Below are 24,121 nucleotides of genomic sequence, written 5' to 3'. Positions count from 1 at the left end.
TAGATAGATAGATAGATAGATAATAGATAGATAGATAGATAATAGATAGATAGATAATAGATAGATAGATAGATAGATAATAGATAGATAGATAATAGATAGATAGATAGATAGATAATAGATAGATAATAGATAGATAGATAGATAGATAATAGATAGATAGATAGATAGATAGATAGATAGATAATAGATAGATAATAGATAATAGATAGATAGATAGATAGATAGATAGATAGATAGATAATAGATAGATAGATAGATAGATAGATAGATAATAGATAGATAATAGATAATAGATAGATAGATAGATCGATAATAGATAGATAGATAGATAATAGATAGATAATAGATAGATAGATAGATAGATAGATAGATAGATAGATAGATAGATAATAGATAATAGATAGATAGATAATAGATAGATAGATAGATAGATAGATAGATAGATAGATAGATAATAGATAGATAGATAGATAATAGATAGATAGATAATAGATAGATAGATAGATAATAGATAGATAATAGATAATAGATAGATAGATAGATAGATCGATAATAGATAGATAGATAGATAATAGATAGATAATAGATAGATAGATAGATAGATAGATAGATAGATAGATGGATAATAGATAGATAGATAGATAATAGATAGACAGACGAACGGACAGATGTAAATGTGATGGGTGGTACATGGCGGTCTTAGCGGGGGGTCGGCAGTGAAGAGGTTAGCGGGAATTGGACGCCATGGCAGAGCAATCATATCTCTCATTACTCTTCCCCTCCCCCGCTCTCCCCCTGCATGCTCATTTATCAATTCACAAGCACAACACTGGTCCCATTCTGCTCAGGAATGTGTTTTCAGAAACTCTATCCCTCTCTCCTGCGCTGGCCCAGTCCCAAAACTCTTAGGGATTAATGACAGTAGGGGGGCTACCTACCCCCTCCCATCCCAGGGGGGGGCCTGCGTGTTATGCTCACCTGTGTTAAGTATTGTTATTGCACACAGAGGGCCGCAAGGGGCCGGAGGGGCCGGCAGTTGCACTCCAACCCATCAAACCGCAGACAGGTCCACATTCCTGGGGCACTGCTGACGTCAACCCCCCCCCCCCCCCCCACTTCCCCGCTGACCCCCTTGGCCCACTAATTTGTTCCATAAATCTCTACAATGACTTTCTGATCTATTTGGAAATTAAAATAGCATTATACCCGGTGGCGGTGAAATGTGGTGAAACGCACGGGTCCGCTTCTACAGCGTCATTTCTTTCTGCATTTCTGTACGTTTGAGGCCCATAGAAGTCAGAAGGCTGGAATTGGACGCCATATAACACGCACGATGGCGCGTTGGCAGCACGTATTAACAATTTGGGACAATGGCTGATAACTTTATAGACTCCAAATCCCAAATTCAAAAAAGACATTGGAAAGGCACATCCAGGCACAGAGGAAACTCACAAACGATCCCACACCTGCCTAATACTGCACCTCTGTGCACACGTACATAGGAATGGGCCCTAGTTGGCACCAGCATGCACCTGTGCGTGCGTTAATGCTTTTTGCTGTCCGATTTGTCGCATTAAATTGAGGAAACCTGTTCAGTTTGAATGAACTGCAAAAAAAAAAAGGTCTGTAGCATTCCTGACAACACAGTGCACCACAATACATGATGCCGCGCGTTGCAGTGCATGTGCTTTTGTAGCTGGTGTATGCATGCGTTGGTGTGGTATTCTTTTTTTTTTTGTTATAAAATTCTTTTTATTGCGTTTTATCTATTACATGTATGTAACAACCAGGGCTGCTGTTAGAAACCATGGGGCCCCAAACGGCCAACCTCCAGGGGCCACCCACTAGGCAGATAAGGGGGGTTCTGTAGGGGTTCTAGATTCTGAAGACTATAGGTTAGAAGCACTGAGACAGCTTAAGGATACTAATAGCTACCGAACACTGACAGGGCTGCTGTAACAAACCACGGGGCCCCATACAGCCAACCTCCAAGGGCCACCCATGAGGCGGATAAGGAGGGTTCTGTAGGGGTTCTAGATTCTAGAGAGGGTTCTAGATTCTGAAGACTATAGGTTAGAAGCTCTGAGACAGCTTAATGATACTAATAGCTACCAAACACTGACAGGGCTGCTGTTAGAAACCACGGGGCCCCATACACCCAACCTCCAAGGGCCCCCTAAATAAACTGTTTACTATGCTTCAGTTATGAATGAACACAGTGAGTGATTGGTGTCAATTTCTCATTGTGTTCATTCAGGTAAGGAAGGGCTGTAAATGTGACATATTTACAGGACCCTTCCCCCCGCTCTCCATCCTAAAGGATCCTATTGTGTGTATGCAACTACCGGTGGGAAGAAGAGGAGGGAAGCCGGTAGCACTGCGAGGGTGGGGGGGCATACAGGGGAAAATGTATGGTGCACAGAAAGGGTGACCAGTGCAGCAGGGAGGCAATTACTGGAACTGGTTCTCTGCAGCAGCTGAAAGCTGGTGGGAAGGGGAGGAGAAGAACCTAACTTTCAGCTGCTGCAGAGAGAGCCATACAGGGGATCGGTTCCAGTAGTCGCCCCCCCCCCCCCCTTCGATCACCCTCCCTGACCACATCCAATTTACCTCATACAGGAGGACCCAAAAGGACGGATGCTCATAGGTAAATGTTGTCCCCCAATTTGGGGGGGGGGGGGGGTAGAGAAAATGTCAGGGTAGAGAAACCTCTGCAAGGTGTTACCATCTAGGTGTGCTTTTCTTAATGAATGGCCGTCACAACACACGTATTACTGTCCTGAAACGTTTGTTGCAGTTTTATGATGCAGGAATGGAAACCATCAGCATAAAAGTCGAAGGAGATAGTCTGTTCTCTAAAAACACAACCACTGGCAAAGATTTACAACGCACAAGAGCGAAGACGTGATTTTCAAATGGTTACAATATTAGCAAGTTATTGGTTGGGCCAGTTGGTGGACATTGCAGATGCCAGGAAAAAGGTGCCCAACAAAGGGATTGTTGGTAGAATGTTGGACCCAATGGTGGAAAAGATAAGGTTTGGAATCCAATGTTTATATGGCAGTTAACCAGGGCCCCCCCGAGGTAGTCTAGGAGAGTATAAATGTGATGAGAGCTCCACAGTCTAATGTAAATCCAGAAACTTTTTACTGCACATGAGAAGAATGCAAAAGAAAAAGCTGACGTGTTCAGAGGTTCACAACTCCCCCTTCATCAGGCTGACCAGATGCCAGGAAAAGGGTGCCCAACAAAGGGCAATTTTGGTAGAGCTCTCAACCCAATGGTGGACAACATAGGGTTTGGAATCCAACTCTTAATGGCAGTTTTCTGTCAACTGGGGCAACTGTGGTAATCTGGGAGTCTATAAAAGTCAACTGTGCAACCAGGGGCGGACTCACCATTTGGAAACTTGGGCACTGCCCGAGGGCCTGGGGTCAGTAGGGGGCCCCATGAGATGCCCCTGGTACCTTTTTTATAGGCTTTTTTGAGTTTGGGCAAGGACAGAGGGGCCCCATGATCCCCTATTGCCTGGGGGCCCCATGAGTTGTCAGTCCGCCCCTGTGTGCAACTGTGGTAATCTAGGAGACTACAAAGGGCAATTTTGGTAGAGCTCTTGACCCAATGGTGGGCAACATAGGGTTTTGAATCCAACTTTTAACGGCAGTTTTCTGTCAACTGGGGCAACTGTGGTAATCTGGGAGAATATAAAAGGGATGAGAGCTCCACAGACTTGAGAAGAAGTCAGACGAAAAAAGCCAATACGTTCAGGGGTGTACATGAAACACTAATGTATTTAATAAATCTCTGCAATGACTTTCTGATCCATTTGGAAACTAAAACAGCATTATACACTGTTGTGGTAAAATGTTCTAAAATGCACGTGTCCATTTCTATAAAAGTGTTGAGAGCTCCACAGTCTAATATAAGTCCAGTAAATCTTTATTGCACATGAGAAGAATGCAGACGAAAAAGCCAACGCTTTCAGGTGGTTCACAACTTCCCCTTCATCAGGCTGCCCAGATGCCAGAAAAAGGGTGCTGAACAAAGGGCAATTTTGGTAGAGCTCTCAACCCAATAGTGGACAACATAGAGTATTGGAATCCAACTCTTAATGGCAGTTTTCTGCCAACTGGGGCAGCTGTGTTAATCTAGGAGTCTATAAAAGGCAACTGTGGTTCTCTAGGAGACTACAAAGGTGAATTTTGGTAGAGCTCTTGACCCAATGGTGGGCACCATAGGGTTAGGAATCCAACTCTTAATGGCAGTTTTCTGTCAACTGGGGCAGCTGCATTAATCTAGGAGTCTATAAAAGGCAACTGTGGTAATTTAGGAGACTACAAAGGGCAATTTTGGTAGAGCTCTTGACCCAATGGTGGGCAACAGAGGGTTTGGAATCCAACACTTAATTACATTTTTCTGTCAACTGGGGCATCTATGGTAATCTAGGAGACTATAAAAAGGATGAGAGCTCCACAGACTTGAGAAGAAGTCAGAAGAAAAAAGCCAATACGTTCAGGGGTGTACATCTCACCCTTCGTCAAGGCTTTGATTCTGGCAGCATTGACGATGCTCTCTATGTGCAGTCTATATGTCAGGAAAAGGTTGCCAGACTTGTTGGTAGAGCATTGGACCTAATGGGGGGGGGGGGTGCAAGGCAGAGTTTGGAATCCAAGGTTTAATACAGCTCTCTGTCAACCAAAGCCCTTGGAGAATAAAAGGGATCAGAGCTTCACGGACCTAATGTAAGTCCAGTAAGACATTGTTACACATGAAGTCGGGAAAAGGGTGCCCATCAAAGGACATGCTGGTACAACATTGGACCCAATGGTGGGCAAGATAGAGATTAGAATTCAACATTTAATATCAGCCCTCTGTCAATGGAGGCCCCTGTAGTAGTCTAGGAGAGAAGGGATGAGAACTCCACAGATCTAATGTAAGTCCAGTAAGTCTTCATTGCACATGAGAAGAAGTAGAAAGCTGACATGTTCAGGGATTTTGCCAGCAATGCTGATGCTACCTGTTTTCTGCCCGGATGCCAGGGAAAGGGTGTCCAACAAAGGGCGTGTTGGTGGTGTGTTGGACCCAATGGTGGGCAAGATAGGGTTTGAAATTTAAGGTTTAATATCAGTTTTCTGTCAACTGGGACCCCCTTAATAAAAGGAATGAGAGCTCTACGTATTGCATATAATGTAAGTCTAGTACGTTTTTACTGCACATGAGAAGACCCAATGGTTGGCAAGATAAAGTTTGGATTCCAAAGTTTCATGCAGCTCTCTGTCAACCCAGGTCCTTGGATTAGTCTAGGAAAATATAAATGATGAGAGCTCTACAGACCGAATGTAAGCCCAGTAAGTCTTTATTGCACATGAGAAGAAGTCAGAATAGAAAGCGAACACACTGAAGGGTTTACAGCCCTTCCTTCATCAGGGCTTAGATTCATTTTTCTACCCAGATGCCAGGAAAAGGGTGCCCAGCAAAGGGCGTGTTGGTAGTGCACTGGACCCAATGGTGGGCAAATTAGGGTTTGGAATCCAACATTTAATGGCAGCTATCTGACAACTGGGACCCCCAGAGTAGTCTGGAAGTGTAAAAAAGTGATAAGAGCTCCACAGATCTAATGTAAGCCCAGTAAGTCTTTATTACACATAAGAAGAAGTGAGAAGAAAAAGCCAACTCATTTGGGGTTCACAACACCCCCTATATCAGGGCTTGGATTCTGGCAGCATTGTTCATGCCCCCTGAGTGCTGCCCAGATGCCAGAAAAAGGGTGCCAAACAAAAGGGAAATTTTGGTAGAACATTGGACCCAATGGTGGGCAATATAGGGTTTGGAATCCAACCTTTAATAGCAGCTTTCTGTCAGCCAAGGTCCCCAGAGTAGTCTAGAAGAGTATAAATGTGAAGAGAGCTCCACAGATCTCATTTAAGCCCAGTAAGTCTTTATTGCACATAAGAAGTCAGAAGAAAAAGCCAACTCATTTGGGGGTTCACAACTCCTCCTTTACCAGGGCTTAGATTCTGGCAGCATTGTTCATGCCCGCTGAGTGCTGCCCAGATGCCAGGAAAAGGGTGCCAAACAAAGGGTGTGTTGGTACGGTATTGGACCCAATGGTGGCAAGAATAAAGTTTGGAATTCAACGTTTAATGCAATTATCTGTCAACCGGGAAGTCCGAAGTAGTCTAGGAGAGTATAAAGGAGCTCCACAGACCTAATGTAAGTCCAGTAAGTCTTTATTGTACATGAAAAGACGTCAAAAGAAAATTTTGGGGGGTTTAAGACTCTCCCTTCATCAAGGCTTAGATTCTGTCAGCCAATAAAGAGAAGTCTGAACAACAAAATCTAAGGGAAAAGGATACAAAGTGTACTGAATTGGGTCATTGGTCAGGATAAGGGTGATGACCAGGGGCAGACTGACAACTCATGGGGCCCCCGGGCAATAGGGGATCATGGAGCCCCTGTATCCTTGCCCAAACTCAAAAAAGCCTATGAAAAAAGTACCAGGGGCATCTCATGGGGCCCCCTACTGACCCCGGGCCCTTGGGCAGTGCCCGAGTTTCCAAATGGTCAGTCCGCCCCTGGTGATGACCCTCTCATTGTTCACTTTGTTTTGTTCTGCATCACCTTCACCTAAGGGTATAGGCTACAAGAAGAAAGTGTTTCAAGCGCAGGGAGATTGCGCCCCAAAGCCCCGCAGAAAGCACATTCAAGGTCGTTGGGTAAAATATTATTCTTGGCTTTCAACCTTCTGAGGGAAGCCCCATTTTTTTGTTTTATATATATACTGTAGGTGAAAGTGATAAAGCCTCTATCAGGTGAGTGGAATTATCCTATTGTCCCTATTGATCAGGAGAAGCCAACACCTTTCAGGGGTTTGCCAAAGTCAAGACAAATATAGTCCAGTAAATATCTAGTCTAATATATACCAATATTCTAAAAATATTATAACAGTACCGAATATTTTTGACTGTATTTCTCGTTATGTATGAAGATGGGGGAGTCTTGCAACCCTGAAACGTGTTGGCTTGTCCTGGTGAATTGAAATAAAACTTTTATCTGGACTTTATAGGTCTTCTTTACCTTGTCTGAAGGTCTCTTTAAAGGACAACAAAGCCACCAGCTATCTCCATGACCATAAACTTTATGTATATTGTTGTACGGGTGAGGGGTGCTGGATTGGCCAATATGTTCTTCATGGCATAAAGAACATATTGGCCAATCCAGCACCCCTCACCTTTACACCAATATTGAGCAATAAAAAACCTAACAAGGGTTCCAACCCTTTCTCAAGCCATCCAAAACTAAGCTAGATATACACTTCACCAGTCCTTCATGTTCATAAAATCATCAATAAAAAGGTACTTACTGGCCAAGGCCACGATAGCTGGCACACTAGCCATGGCTCCGGCCGGGGTCTGGGCGATGCACTGATACCTCCCTGCGGTATCATTATTCAGGCTAGCGATGACCAGGGTTCCTCCAGACACCAGGACCCCCGGGACGTCTCCCAGCTGCACCCCGTTCAGTCTCCAGGAGATTGCAGCGTTGGCCGGGTCCACCACGCAGGTGAGAGTTACTGAGCCACCATATTTCTGGAATGTTGAGAGAGGCTGGACCAGGAACTGAGGGGCCCGAGCTGCGAAGAGATACAGAGAGTCAGAGGAGGGAGCGTTACAACAGGGCAAAACTTTCCTTAAAGCGCAATTCCAGTTTTTGTTTTTTTTGAGAGGTTGAGTTGTCTATGTCTCAACTGGCAGCCCTTTAAAGTGGTTATAAACCCTCACATACACCCAGTGAAGTGACTGGCCTCTGGTGATACACAAAGATTAAACAAATCCTCCTATATAAGTTGTACCTGTTTATCAACATCCTTCTTTCCCCTACATCCATTCAAAGTGCAGAATTTACACAGGGGTCACTGATTGCAGGGCAGAGGATAGAAGTCACTGCTGGTAGGGCAGAGGACAGGGGTCACTGATGGCAGGGCAGAGGACAGGGGTCACTGCTGGATGGGTAGAGGACAGGGGTCACTTCTGGCAGGGCAGAAGACAGGGGTCACTGCTTGCCGGACAGAAGTCAGGGGTCACTGCTGGATGGGCAGAAGACAAGGGTCAGTCCTGGATGAGCAGAGGACAGGGATCACTGCTGGCAGGGCAGAAGACAGTGGTCACTGGTGGCGGGGCAGAGGACAGGGGTCACTGCTGGATGGGCAGAGGACAGGGGTCACTGCTGGCAGGGCAGAAGACAGGGGTCACTTCTGGCAGGGCAGAAGACAGGTAAGCTAGCACTTAGTGAATTGTCCCCTTTGTTCGAAGTTCATGGTCGAACTTTCGTTATGTTCGAATGTTTGACCACAAACCGAACGGGGGTGTTCAGCCCATCCCTACCTGTAATACAACTGTCTTGAGCCTTTTGGCCTTCATCAGCAAAAGATTTGGTGTTTTTGGCATCTCGGGGGGGCTGAGAAGATACGAGGCGAGATATTCAGTAAATTTTCAGGAAGAGGGGTGAAGGGAACCACCATTTCTCCTCTCGGACTCATTATCACCACCTTTAGAGGTACGTTCTGTAGAGTTTTTTTGTCTACTACGTAGAATGGCCAAATATTTGTCATCTCATCTCCATCTAAGGAGAAGACCAAGATGACTTCCTACCAATAGCAGAACCCTGGGATGTAAAAGAGCAATTAAGACAAGGGATTTTACGTGTAATCCTGCGAAGTTTATGGCCGCAGCTCCAATTGCAGCTGTCTGGGCCCTCTGACCCCCTGATATCATTAAAGGGAGCCTGCAGGACACAGACATCAGTGAAAAGACCTTGAGCATTAAATGGCTCATCCCAACAACTGCATCCAATTTCCCTCAATGTCTTCCACATGTTCCTGGCAATGTATAACACAGGCCTCCTCTATCCTCCAGAGTCCTCTGTGATGACTATCCCGTCATATCTGCTCCACCTCATTGACGTCACCTCTGCTGGAGAAACACATCCCTCTATCAGCGATGGAGACCTTCATGGACAACCGATAGTAGACCAATATGTGGACGTCATTATGCCCAGCCATGATACCGGGCAAGTTTTGGGGATGTATAAACTTTGCAGGATTACACGTAAAATCCCTTGTCTTAATTGCTCTTTTACATCCCAGGGTTCCGGTATTGGTAGGATGTCATCTTGGTCTTCTCCTTAGATGGAGATGTGATGACGAATATTTGGCCATTCTACATAGTAGACCAAAAACTCTGGACAACCGATAATAGACCAATGTGTGGGCGTCATTATGCCCAGCCATGAATACCAGGCAAGTGCTGGAGATGTATTCCTGCATTACCAGTTTGGAGTTGTCACCAGAACAAGGGGTAAGGGGAAATTCTCCAGTAGGGACACCTGTTGTGGTGACAACCATCTAAGATTGGACTTCCATTCACTTTGGAGACATATCCCGTTGTGCCTCCCGAATACCAGGCAAGTTTTGGAGATGTATTCCTGCATTACCAGTTTGGAGTTGTCACCAGAACAAGGGGTAAGGGGAAATTCTCCAGTAGGGACACCTGTTGTGGTGACAACCATCTAAGATTGGACTTCCATTCACTTTGGAGACATATCCCGTTGTGCCTCCTGAATACCAGGCAAGTTTTGGAGATGTATTCCTCCATTACAAGTTTGGAGTTGCCCCCAGAACAAGGGGTAAGGGGAAATTCTCCAGTAGGGACACCTGTTGTGGTGTCAACCATCTAAGATTGGACTTCCATTCTCTTTGGAGACATATCCCGTTGTGCCTCCTGAATACCAGGCATGTTTTGGAGATGTATTCCTCCATTACAAGTTTGGAGTTGTCCCCAGAACAAGGGGTAAGGGGAAATTCTCCAGTAGGGACACCTGTTGTGGTGACAACCATCTAAGATTGGACTGCCATTCTCTTTGGAGACATTTCCCGTTGTGCCTCCTGAAGACCAGGCAAGTTTTGGAGATGTATTCCTGCATTACAAGTTTGGAGTTGTCACCAAGAACAAGGGGTAAGGGGAAATTCTCCAGTTGAAACACCTGTTGTGGTGACCACCATCTAAGATTGGACTTCCATTCTCTTTGGAGACATTTTCCATTGTGCCTCCTGAATACCAGGCAAGTTTTGGAGATGTATTCTCCATTACAAGTATGGAGTTGTCACCAGAACAAAGGGTAAGGGGAAATTCTCCAGTAGGGACACCTGTTGTGGTGACAACCATCTAAGATTGGACTGCCATTCTCTTTGGAGACATTTCCCGTTGTGCCTCCTGAATACCAGGCAAGTTTTGGAGATGTATTCTCCATTACAAGTTTGGTGTTGTCACCAGAACAAGGGGTAAGGGGAAATTCTCCAGTAGGGACACCTGTTGTGGTGACAACCATCTAAGATTGGACTTCCATCCACTTTGGAGACATTTGTGCCTCCTGAACAGAGAGCAAAGGCAGATCTTCCCAGCAGGACACAGGCAGCAAAAAATGAATCCTACAGCAGTAATAAACTCGAAAAACTAAAAGAGTTCTAGAGTAGCAAGGTCCATACAGTGATCTCAACGTTCTAGAGCAGGTGTAGGCAACCTGAAAGAGGTGGAGATCTACCTGAACAACATGGGAGAAGTCAAAGATCTCCAGGCACAGTGTCGCCTCCTCTCACCTGATTTAAACCTCTAATACTACCCTGTTGTAATTGTGCGCATTGCACGGCAATTACGGGTTTAAATCAGGTAGCGAGGAGCTGGGGCGGACTGACAACTCATGGGGCCCCCGGGCAATAGGGGATCATGGGGCCCCTGTATCCTTGCCCAAACACAAAAAAGCCTATGAAAAAGGTAGCAGGGGCATCTCATGGGGCCCCCTACTGATCCCGTTACTGCCTACTCATCATCTTTAAAACACATTCGGGTCGCTTTTCCGAGGAGCAACAGTGCCTCCTGCACTTGCGAACGAGCCCTTAGTTGCATTCAGCAGCGGCACCCTCAGGGCTCGTTCACACGTAAACTTGGGGGTGGTAAAACCCTGCTGTTGAGTCATGGTTTCACCACTCCCAATCCCTACCCCCCTTAAGCTGCTGAGGCAGCAGCAAAAGGTGTACACCTGTTGCTTTTGGGGGGTGCTACTGCCTGCCAATCATGACCCATTCAAGTAAACAGGGCCACCCTGCAACTGCATGCTTCTGCGGGGTCCAAGGGGTTAAAGCAGGTGGTGAGAAAGCCATGCAGTGCTGCCTGTTTAACCCCTTGGAAGTACTGCACAAGGGTATGTGGCCTGGTATGGTTCCGGGGGGGGGGGGGCGCTCGCTCGCTCCCCCCCTTTCCTGACCTGCCAGGCTGCATACTTGAATAAGGGTCCAGTTTTGATTTTTTTTTTACATTCTGGCCCTTGTAGAGCGGCCTCATTCACTTGAATGGGTCATACTTGGAAGGTGCTACACCCACCAACCATGACCGGGTATACAACTCCTGCTGAGGCTGCGTCATGTGTACACCCCTGGCCACTGCAGCATAAGAGGGTGTGGTTGGAGCCGGGGTGGTAAAAACACATCCTAACTATGGGGTTTTAACACCCCCCCAACTGCAAATCTAAATGAACCCTTACTGTTCTGAGCCCCCTATAAGGCTGCTTTCACACTGACATGCTGCGGTTTACCTGCACGGCAGGAGCAGCACGGTGCATCTGCCACTTTCCTGGGTTAGCTGCACTTTGCCATAGACTTCTATTGTGTCCTGCAGGCGCGGCATTCAGGAGTTTTTGGTGCGCTTTCAGAATCTGCACCAAACCTGCAGGATATAATAGAAATCTATGGTTAAGTACAGTAAACCCGCAGAAAAGCTGCAGGAATGCTGCACTGCACCCGCGGCGTGGGTAGACTGCAGCAGATCCGTGTGAAAGCAGTCCAATCCTATTATGCCCAGTGTATTGCTTCACACGGACCTAAAGATTTCTTTCCTGCTGCTGGAGAGCGCTAGCCGGGATAAGAGGTGGGGTGCAGTTGGTATCATGGGACAGGAGCCGGCACTACAGAGGAGGCATCATCGGCTTATGTGGCTACAGCTCCAACTTTACAAGTAGTCCCTCTGCATTGCCCTCTGTAGGATGCTCTCGGATGGCGGGTCAGCAAGCCCAGACCGCCATCTACCAGTCACCTGGCCGCCATCTACTGATAGATCGTGATCTATGGGTTGCTGCCCCCATTCTAGAGGGATCCCACAGGTATGGTATAGTTACAATCCAAGCTGGAACAATGTAAAACTATCCATACCTGGAACTCTTCATTGAGGAAAACTCCCAATGTGTCACTATGTACCATGCCAGCCGTCCTCCCTGATCTGCAGCACCTACCGCAGGATCAGCATTCCCCGGGGGTGGCCATGTCTGTGCGCTGGGCCAGGAGAGGAGCTACGTGACCCGTCACGCATCACCTACAGAGCACCGATGTTCACACCTCTCCAACATCAACAAGACTGGCAGCCAGCTCCCGGGGCACAGCCTGGCACTCCTCCAGCCATACATCAACCTACTCCCTGCCCACCAGCTACGGTGTCACTCAACTCGGCATCCAAACTCTGCGCCAACTACATAGACCCCGACCAAACCTCAATCAGAATCAGAAATCTGGTACAATCCAAAAAACTGCAGAATAAAAAGATCTGACACCAATGACGGGGCACTATTCCTCCCACTGACACCAATGACGGGGCACTATTCCTCCCACTGACACCAATGATGGGACACTATTCCTCCCACTGACACCAATGATGGGACACTATTCCTCCCACTGACACCAATGATGTGTCACTATTCCTCCCCCTGACACCAATGATGAGGCACTATTCCTCCCACTGACACCAATGATGGGGCACTATTCCTCCCACTGATACCAATGATGGGGCACTATTCCTCCCACTGACACCAATGATGGGGCACTATTCCTCCCACTGACACCAATGATGGGGCACTATTCCTCCCATTAATACCAATGATGGGACACTATTCCTCCCACTGATACCAATGATGGGGCACTATTCCCCCCACTGATACCAATGATGGGACACTATTCCTCCCACTGACACCAATGATGGGGCACTATTCCTCCCACTGACACCAATGATGGGGCACTATTCCTCCCATTAATACCAATGATGGGACACTATTCCTCCCACTGATACCAATGATGGGGCACTATTCCTTCCACACTGACACCAATGATGGGGCACTATTCCTCCCACTGATACCAATGATGGGACACTATTCCTCCCACTGACACCAATGACGGGGCACTATTCCTCCCACTGACACCAAAGATGGGGCACTATTCCTCCCACTGACACCAATGATGGGGCACTATTCCTCCCACTGACACCAATAATGGAGCAGTATTCCTCCGACTGACACCAATGATGGGGCACTATTCCTCCCACTGAGACCAATGATGGGGCACTATTCCTCCCACTGACACCAATGATGGGGCACTATTCCTCCCACTGACCCCAATGATGGGGCACTACTCCTCCCACTGACGCCAATGATGGGGCACTTTTCTTCTCACTGATACCAATGATGGGGCACTATTCCTCCCACTGACACCAATGATGGGGCACTATTCCCCCCACTGACACCAATGATGGGACACTATTCCTCCCACTGACACCAATGATGGGGCACTATTCCTCCCACTGATACCAATGATGGGGCACTATTCCTCCCACTGACACCAATGATGGGGCACTATTCCCCCCACTGACACCAATGATGGGGTACTATTCCTCCCAATGACACCAATGATGGGGCACTATTCCTCCCACTGACACCAATGATGGGGCACTATTCCTCCCACTGAAACCAATGATGGGACACTATTCCTCCCACTGACACCAATGATGGGGCACTATTCCTCCCAATGACACCAATGATGGGGCACTATTCCTCCCAATGACACCAATGATGGGGCACTATTCCTCCCACTGATACCAATGATGGGGCGCTATTCCTCCCAATGACACCAATGATGGGACGCTATTCCTCCCACTGATACCAATGATGGGGCGCTATTCCTCCCAATGACACCAATGATGGGGCACTATTCCTCCCACTGATACCAATGATGGGGCACTATTCCCCCCACTGACACCAATGATGGGACACTATTCCTCCCACTGACACCAATGATGGGGCACTATTCCTCCCACTGATACCAATGATGGGGCACTATTCCTCCCACTGACACCAATGATGGGGCACTATTCCCCCCACTGACACCAATGATGGGGTACTATTCCTCCCAATGACACCAATGATGGGGCACTATTCCTCCCACTGACACCAATGATGGGGCACTATTCCTCCCACTGAAACCAATGATGGGACACTATTCCTCCCACTGACACCAATGATGGGGCACTATTCCTCCCAATGACACCAATGATGGGGCACTATTCCTCCCAATGACACCAATGATGGGGCACTATTCCTCCCACTGATACCAATGATGGGGCGCTATTCCTCCCAATGACACCAATGATGGGACACTATTCCTCCCACTGATACCAATGATGGGGCGCTATTCCTCCCAATGACACCAATGATGGGGCGCTATTCCTCCCACTGATACCAATGATGGCGCGCTATTCCTCCCACTGACACCAATGATGGGGCGCTATTCCTCCCACTGACACCAATGATGGGGCACTATTCCTCCCACTGATACCAATGATGGGGCACTATTCCTCCCACTGACACCAATGATGGGGCACTATTCCTTCCACTGACACCAATGATGGGGCACTATTCCTTCCACTGAAACCAATGATGGGGCACTATTCCTTCCACTGACACCAATGATGGGGCACTATTCCTCCCACTGACACCAATGATGGGGCACTATTCCTCCCACTGATACCAATGATGGGGCACTATTCCTCCCACTGACACCAATGATGGGGCACTATTCCTCCCACTGACACCAATGATGGGGCACTATTCCTCCCACTGACACCAATGATGGGGCACTATTCCTCCCACTGATACCAATGATGGGGCACTATTCCTCCCACTGATACCAATGATGGGGCACTATTCCTCCCACTGACACCAATGATGGGACACTATTCCTCCCACTGACACCAATGATGGGGCACTATTCCTCCCACTGATACCAATGATGGGGCACTATTCCTCCCACTGACACCAATGATGGGGCACTATTCCCCCCACTGACACCAATGATGGGGCACTATTCCTCCCACTGATACCAATGATGGGACACTATTCCTCCCACTGACACCAATGATGGGGCACTATTCCTCCCACTGACACCAATGATGGGGCACTATTCCTCCCACTGACACCAATGATGGGGCATTGTTAACTCCCACTGGCCACAGTCCGGCCCCTCCAAAGCCTGAAGCACAGTAAACCTGCCCTTTGTTCAGAACATTCCTGATCACATTGACTTGTATATGAAGACACTCACAGGGCTGATCCAGACAGCAGACGATGGACAGTAACCAGCAGCAAACCGCGCAGAGTTCTGGGATTCTCTGTAACATGGTGATTCCATATACCGTAGCGCAGTACTGCGATCTCATCCACAGCGAGCTCCACTTCACCTGTAGAGGAAACAAAGACGACATTGTAACCCCAGATCCATCCGAGACCAGGGCCCCCGATATTGTGAGAGCCACACACTGCCAGACCCCCATCATACGTGTCATCTATGGGGGAGATAACAACAGTTATTTAATATATCGCCAACATAGTCCACGGGGATGTACAGAGAACACTGAGACAGTCACATCAGTCTCTGTACCAGAGGAGCTTACACTCTAATGTCCCCTCCCCCACAGTCACATCAGTCTCTGTACCAGAGGAGCTTACACTCTAATGTCCCCTCCCCCACAGTCACATCAGTCTCTGTACCAGAGGAGCTTACACTCTAATGTCCCCTCCCCCACAGTCACATCAGTCTCTGTACCAGAGGAGCTTACACTCTAATGTCCCCCCACAGTCACATCAGTCTCTGTACAGAGGAGCTTACACTCTAATGTCCCCTCCCCCCACAGTCACATCAGTCTCTGCACCAGAGGAGCTTACACTCTAATGTCCCCTCCCCCCACAGTCACATCAGTCTCTGCACCAGAGGAGCTTACACTCTAATGTCCCCTCCCCCCACAGTCACATCAGTCTCTGCACCAGAGGAGCTTACACTCTAATGTCCCCTCCCCCCACAGTCACATCAGTCTCTGCACCAGAGGAGCTTACACTCTAATGTCCCCTCCCCCACAGTCACATCAGTCTCTGTACAGAGGAGCTTACACTCTAATGTCCCCCCCCCACCCCACAGTCACATCAGTCTCTGCACCAGAGGAGCTTACACTCTAATGTCCCCTCCCCCACAGTCACATCAGTCTCTGTACCAGAGGAGCTTACACTCTAATGTCCCCTCCCCCACAGTCACATCAGTCTCTGCACCAGAGGAGCTTACACTCTAATGTCCCCTCCCCCACAGTCACATCAGTCTCTGTACAGAGGAGCTTACACTCTAATGTCCCCTCCCCCACAGTCACATCAGTCTCTGCACCAGAGGAGCTTACACTCTAATGTCCCCTCCCCCACACACACTATTATTATACATTGATGTAGCTCTGACATATACTGTGGTGTTGTACAGAGAGCTGCCCCCTCCAGCCATCCCCCGATAACTGAGGGTGCCAATCCTTTGCTCTCTATTGGCAGTAGAACTACAACTCCCAGCATTCACCACGCTGCAGCCGGTGTCAGCTAAGGAGTCACAGAATAAATCACCCCCAAAGACCCCCCCCCCAGAACAAAATTCCAAACTGTTTTTTTTTTTCTAACAAAAGAAAGATCTCAGCCAATCAAACACTTTCCGGCTCTTCATAAAACACTTTTTTTAAAGAAAAACTTTCTTGCCCAGTAAATTCCCTCTTTTTGTCACTTTCTGCCGTATAAAAACAATATTCAGCAAAAAAAAACAAACAATCCGGAGAAAGCCTTGGATGTGGCAGGGGGCCCCGGGGCCAAGGAGGCCGAGGGGCCACAAGCCCCAATGTCCCCTGTATGCCATGCTCAGAATGGAGCCGGCCCAGCTGTTCGGAGATCTTAATACCCTCCCCACTGGGTTAAAATAACAATTTCCTGTGAGTGGGGGTTTGGATGGCCCCTGACCCCCCCCCCCCCCCAGGGCCCCCTTTTCTCCCCCCCTTCCCCCAATCCAGCCTCAGACAGGCCAGTAAATCAGTCTCGGGGGGGGGGGGGGGGGGGGAGTCATTAGCAGAGTGAAATTAACAAGGCCTGCAAGAGTAGAGAAGGTCTCAGAGCCGTCCTGGGGGCCGCAGGGGGCCGTCCGCACCATCGCATATCGAATCGCATGTGAGAGTCCCGCATGTGACGCAACACGAGACTTGGACGTGCGAATCGTCTTCCTGCGAGTACATGAGAGGCGACTCTGCATTCTATTCTATGATATGTCATTATTGTTACATATATTAGTATCAGTATTATTAATAATATTCTAATCTATAATGAACAGACCCGGCAACTCAGCACAGGGATGGTGGGAACCCCTCATAATGGGCACAGCGGGCGTACAGACCCGGGAACTCGGCACAGGGATGGTGGGAACCCCTCATAATGGGCGCAGTGGGTGTACAGACCCGGCAACTCAGCACAGGGATGGTGGGAACCCCTCATAATGGGCGCAGCGGGCGTACAGACCCGGGAACTCGGCACAGGGATGGTGGGAACCCCTCATAATGGGCGCAGCGGGTGTACAGACCCGGGAACTCGGCACAGGGGTGGCGGGAACCCCTCATAATGGGCGCAGTGGATGTACAGACCCGGGAACTCGGCACAGGGATGGCGGGAACCCCTCATAATGAGCACAGCGGGCGTACAGACCAGGGAACTCAGCACAGGGATGGGGGAACCCCTCATAATGGGCACAGCGGGTGTACAGAATCAGGAACTCAGCACAGGGATGGGGGAACCCCTCATAATGGGTACAGCGGGTGTACAGAATCAGGAACTCAGCACAGGGATGGTGGGAACCCCTCATAATGGGCACAGCAGGCGTACAGACCCGGGAACACAGCACAGGGATGGTGGGAACCCCTCATAATGGGCACAGAAGGAGTACAGACCCGGGAACTCAGCACAGGGATGGTGGGAACCCCTCATAATGGGCACAGCGGGCGTGCAGACTCGGGAACTCGGCACAGGGATGATGGGAACCCCGCATAATGGGCACAGCGGGCGTGCAGACCCGGGAACTCGGCACAGGGATGGTGGGAACCCCTCATAATGGGCACAGCGGGCGTACAGACCCGGGAACTCGGCACAGGGATGGTGGGAACCCCTCATAATGGGCACAGCGGGCCTGCAGACCCGGGAACTCGGCACAGGGATGGTGGGAACCCCTCATAATGGGCACAGCGGGCGTACAGACCCGGGAACTCAGCACAGGGGTGGCGGGAACCCCTCATAATGGGCACAGCGGGCGTACAGACCCGGGAACTCAGCACAGGGATGGCGGGAACCCCTCATAATGGGCACAGCGGGTGTAGCAGACGTGCAGCAGTCACACAGCGCATGTGTTTTGAGACATACTCATTACGGTGCATTGACCCACACTGAAGAAAAATATATTTAAAATATATTTTAAAAATATTCTTCCCAAATATATTTCCATATAATTGAAATACTAAAATTTTGGCCGTATTCAATATATACATATACTGCATGTTGAAATGCGCTTTTATTACAAAATATATAACAAACATTTTTAAAAATACATTTCAAATATACCGCATGTCTTTAAAAATACAAATCTACATTTTTGGAACGCATTTACAAATATATGTTAAAATGACTTTTTTATATGTTAAAAAAAATCAGAAGAATATATTTAGAAAAAAAAATATATTTAAAAAATATATATTTTTCAAATATATTTTTAAAAATATATATTTTTTAAATATATTCTTCCGATTTTTTTTAACTTATAAAAAAAGTAATTTTAGCATTCGGTATATTTTTACATATATTTGTAAATGCATTCCAAATATGTCGATTAAATGTATGTTTAAAAATATTTTTCACATATTTTGTAATAGAAACACATTTTAACATGCAGTGTATATATATATATATATTTATTGAAATATATTTTGAAAGCATTTCAAATATGTGTGTGTATGGATATATATATATATATATATATATATATATATATATGTGTGTGTGTATATATGTACATTTTTTTTTTGTTTGTTTTGTTTTTTTCTAATTATATTGAATATGGCCAAAATTGTAGAATTTCAAATATGCGTGTGTATGGATATATATATATATATATATATATATATATATATATATATATATATATATATATATATATATATATATATATATATAAAAATATGTAAAAATATAAAAATATGTGTGTATATATATATATATATTTTATATATATATATAAAAATATGTGTGTGTGTGTATATATATATAAAATATTTTTTTTTGTTTTTTTTTGTTTTTTTCTAAATATATTGAATATGGCCAAAATTGTAGAATTTCAAATATGCGTGTGTATGGATATATATATATATATATATATATATATATATATATATATAAAAATATGTAAAAATATAAAAATATGTGTGTATATATATATATATATTTTATATATATATATAAAAATATGTGTGTGTGTGTATATATATATATATATATATATATATATATATATATATATATATATAAACATTTTTTTTTTGTTTTTTTCTAAATATATTGAATATGGCCAAAATTGTAGAATTTCAAATATGCGTGTGTATGGATATATATATATATATATATATATATATATATATATATATATATATATATATAAAAATATGTGTGTGTGTGTATATATATATAAAATATTTTTTTGGGGTTTTTTTTGTTTTTTTCTAAATATATTGAATATGGCCAAAATTGTAGAATTTCAAATATGTGTGTATTTATATATATATAGAAAAATATGTGTGTGTGTAAATATATATATATAAAAAACAATTTTTTTTTTGTTTTTTGTTTGTTTTGTTTTTTTCTAAATATATTGAATACGGCTAAAATTGTAGTCTTTCAAATATCTGCCAATATATTTGGGAATAATATTTGTAAAATATATTTCAAATATATTTTTCTTCCATATGGGGAGGGTCAGATGCGTTGTTTATTGCGTGCAAATAAAAAATGCGCGCAGTGTATCCGAAGGCGATTTTATCAACCAAGGGATTCAGAGAAGGCTTGGAAAATAAAACTACAAACTCCGTTTGTCTGGCACGACAGAAAATCCAGGAACAAAATGGCGTCCTCCGCTGGCAGAGACGAGTCCGCTTTAAAGCGCGGCCAAGTTTCCAGAGGCGGGTTTTCAGCGCCTCTCTCCCTGCGTACCCACCGGACAGCGTCCTGGCAGCCGTTCCCGCTCTGCAGGCCCAATCCCTCCTCGCTCTGGGCTCTGTTTTATCTCAGGGCGGCTATTTCTGGCACGCAGACGAGCAGCAGTCCTTGTCGGTGGGAGGTTGGACGCTTTCTGACTGCGTGGAAACTTGGCCGCGGCCTCCCGCGTCTTGTGAGAGTTCCTTTTATTATTTCATTTTTCTTGATTTTTCCTTCTTGTACTTGGCAGCTCAGCCTAAACAAGCGATAGAAAAACGTTATTGGCGATGCTGCGCCACCCATCATTCCCCGTAACCTCTTCGCTCCCGAAACGGAAGATGGAGGGTACACCCCGCGGGGGGGACGGACGGATTGCGACGCCATGTTGCACCATAAGAGCGAATCTGATTGGGTGAAATCAGTAGCTGCATTTTAAACCCTTTCCAGGAAAATCTCATATAAAGTCTAGGTTCACGCCTATGTAGGTTTCGTTTGAGCCGTTTCTGCATTGCGTTTTTGATGCGTTTTTGTTGCGTTTTGCGGGGGGGGGCATTTTTTATTTTTAATTCTAGAGCGCAAAGCACATGTGAACGAGTCCTTAATTTTTTTACATATTTTTAGAATTTTAATTTTTTTTTTCAGAATTTTTTTTTGCTTTTTCTTAAATAATATTTATTTTGTTAATATATATTTAATAAATAATATTAATTTATTTTTACATGTTTTTTTTAACAGCCTTGTTGGGGGGCTTGGGTGAAATATCAGGGGTCTAAACAGACCCCCTGATGTCTCATATTTAAAATTGAGCCCAATTAGTGGTCACATGCATAAGTTTGCGCAGCCTATTGCATTAGGGTGTGCACCCCAACGCTCAAACGCAGTAGCTAGGGGTGTACACGTTACAGCTGTGATGCTATGCCATGGCAGAAATTATAGAGAGCAAAGCACATGTGAACGAGTCCTTAATTTTTTTTAAATATTTTTTTTTTCAGAATGTTTTTTTTTTTTTCCTCAGAATTTTTTTTGCTTTTTTATTCTTAAATAATATTTTTTATTTTGTTAATATATATTTAATAAATAATATTAATTTATTTAAAAAAAACAGCCCTCTTGGGGGGCTTTGGTGAAATATCAGGGGTCTAAACAGACCCCCTGATGTCTCATATTTAAAACTGAGCCCAAATAGTGGTCACATGCATAAGTGTGCGCAGCCTATTGCATTAGGGTGTGCACCCCAACTCTCAAACGCAGTGGCTAGGGGTGTAGACATGCCGATGCTATGCATGGCAGAAATTATAGAGAGCAAAGCACATGTGAATGAGTCCTTCATTTTTTACAAATATTTTTACAATTTAGATTTTTTTTCACAATGATTTTGCTTTTTTATTCTTAAATAATCTGTATTTATTTTAATATATATTTAATAAATAATATTAATTTATTTAAAAAAAAATGTTTAACAGCCCTATTATAAAGAGCAAAGCACATGTGAACGAAGCCTTTTACATATTTTTAGAATTTTGATTTTTTTTTTTTTTTTTTAGAATTGTTTTTCTTTTTTACTCTTAAATAATATGTATTTATTTTGTTAATATATATTTATTAAATAATATTAATTTATTTTTAAATTTTTTAACAGCCCTATTATAAAGAGCAAAGCACATGTGAACGAAGCCTTTTACATATTTTTAGAATTTTGATTTTTTTTTTTTTTTTTTATTCTTAAATAATATGTATTTATTTTGTTAATATATATTTAATAAATAATATTAATTTATTTTTAATTTTTTTTAACAGCCCTATTATAAAGAGCAAAGCACATGTGAACGAAGCCTTAATTTATTAATTTATTTTAAAAAAAAAATTAACAGCCTTCTTGGGGGGCTTTTGGTGAAGACCCCTGATGTCTCATATTTAAAATGGAGCCTCAACTGCACAGATGATTGAATAGAAACGGTTTACAGACTTCCTATTCATTGACAAATGGAAGCATAGTAAACACCGTTTGCTATGCTTCTCTGCTTATAAGCTTCTGCTTCGCAGATCACTCACTGTGTTCCTTCAGAAAAGGACATATTTATTGGCCCCTTCCACCCCTGAAGTGCAGCTGGAGGGAGGGAGGGAGGGAGGGAGAGGAGAAGCCAGAAGCTCTGCAGAAGAGGAACAAGAGGATCGGTGTCTGCAATAAGGCAGTAAAGCCGGTCCTCCTGCTCAGCAGGTGCCCGAGGCCCCCTCTTGGAACTGAAAAGGACCCGGGCCTGGGACAGTAGGGCCAGATGTACAGCCTTTTCAGCAGCCTTGGCGCATGGGGTGATTAGGGTGTGCCCAGGCACACCCCCTGTGACCACCTATGGTCACATGATTGGGAGCCCATCCTGAAGGCTCCCAGTCAGAAGCCATGGTGGAGAGCTTTCTGAGCCAGCTTGGTCAGTGTGCTTGGAGCTTGTGGTAAGCCCTGGGTGCAGCAGCAGGGAGTTAAATACATAAATGCGTTACTTGGTCAGCAAGGGGTTAACATCTAAGGGTAGGCTTGGGATTGGTCCAAACTTGGGTTCAGACAGAACTTGGAGGGAAGCCGAAACCTCTGCCCACTAGCGCCATTCAACTGCATCCAGGGCATTTCCCACCCTGCAGCCACACCTACACCAAGGGGTGGAGATGCTCCTGACATCAATGACCTACTATGGCCACATGGGTCAAGGACATTGGCCTAAGGTGGTCATGTGGCCATCTTAGGTCAATGATGCCATGAGATGCCCCACTCCTTTGTGCAGGTATACAGAAGCTGCGGGGTGGAGAAGGTGGCCTAAGGTGGTCATGTGGCCGTCTTAGGTCAATGATGTCATGAGGTGCCCCATTCCTTTGTGCAGGTATACAGTAGCTGCGGGGTGGAGAAGGTGGCCTAAGGTGGTCATGTGGCCGTCTTAGGTCAATGATGTCATGAGGTTTCCCACTCCTTTGTGCAGGTATACAGTAGCTGCGGGGTGGAGAAGGTGGCCTAAGGTGGTCATGTGGCCGTCTTAGGTCAATGATGTCATGTGGTGTCCCATTCCTTTGTGCAGGTATACAGTAGCTGCGGGGTGGAGAAGGTGGCCTAAGGTGGTCATGTGGCCGTCTTAGGTCAATGATGTCATGAGATGCCCCACTCCTTTGTGCAGGTATACAGTAGCTGCGGGGTGGAGAAGGTGGCCTAAGGTGGTCATGTGGCCATCTTAGGTCAATGATGTCATGAGGTGTCCCACTCCTATGTACAGGTATACAGTAGCTGCGGGGTGGGGAAGCCTTTTGTGGTGGCGCTCCAAGCTGGAACTGAGAGGAGGTCACCCCACCCCACCCACCCACCAGCATAAGGAAAGGGTGGAGCAGTGTCCCAAACCGGTTCCAGCAATTTATAATGGAGGGATGGATGCCACTCAAGACCGACCCTGAGAGTCAGATGTGTAGGATGGCCTCAGCTGGCCACGCTTCGCCCCGCCCACTGGGGGCTTGATCACAGAGGCGCCTCTTTATTCAAGCCTCGGTGGGCGGGCAGAACGCGCCAGTGGGCATGGGCGGAGCAACGGCTGAGGCTATCCTACACATCTGACTCTCATGGTCGGTCTTGAGCGGCATCTATCCTTCCTTTATATGAGGCAATCCAATAGAGTAAATAAGTTCTTAATCTGCAGCTTTA

At 45.7% G+C, this 24,121-nt stretch overlaps 1 protein-coding gene across 1 annotated transcript in view; it reads right to left on the bottom strand.

The window, feature by feature from the left end:
• BOC (BOC cell adhesion associated, oncogene regulated) overlaps nt 1-24,121 on the bottom strand; it is a 131,988-nt gene that overhangs the window by 59,673 nt on the left and 48,194 nt on the right. The window contains exons 2-3 of the mRNA XM_089654733.1: nt 15,473-15,608; nt 7,367-7,636 (exon numbers count right to left, since the gene is read on the bottom strand). Of these exons, the coding sequence (XP_089510859.1) occupies nt 7,367-7,636; nt 15,473-15,587 (385 nt within the window). The 5' untranslated portion in view covers nt 15,588-15,608. The remainder of the gene's footprint in view (nt 1-7,366; nt 7,637-15,472; nt 15,609-24,121) is intronic.

The sequence above is a fragment of the Staurois parvus genome, unplaced genomic scaffold (genome assembly GCF_062004578.1).
Source record: "Staurois parvus isolate SC_StPar_1 unplaced genomic scaffold, SC_StPar_1.0 ptg000794l, whole genome shotgun sequence".
Taxonomy (NCBI): Eukaryota; Metazoa; Chordata; class Amphibia; order Anura; family Ranidae; genus Staurois; species Staurois parvus.
This window is presented reverse-complemented; position numbering and strand designations above follow the sequence as displayed.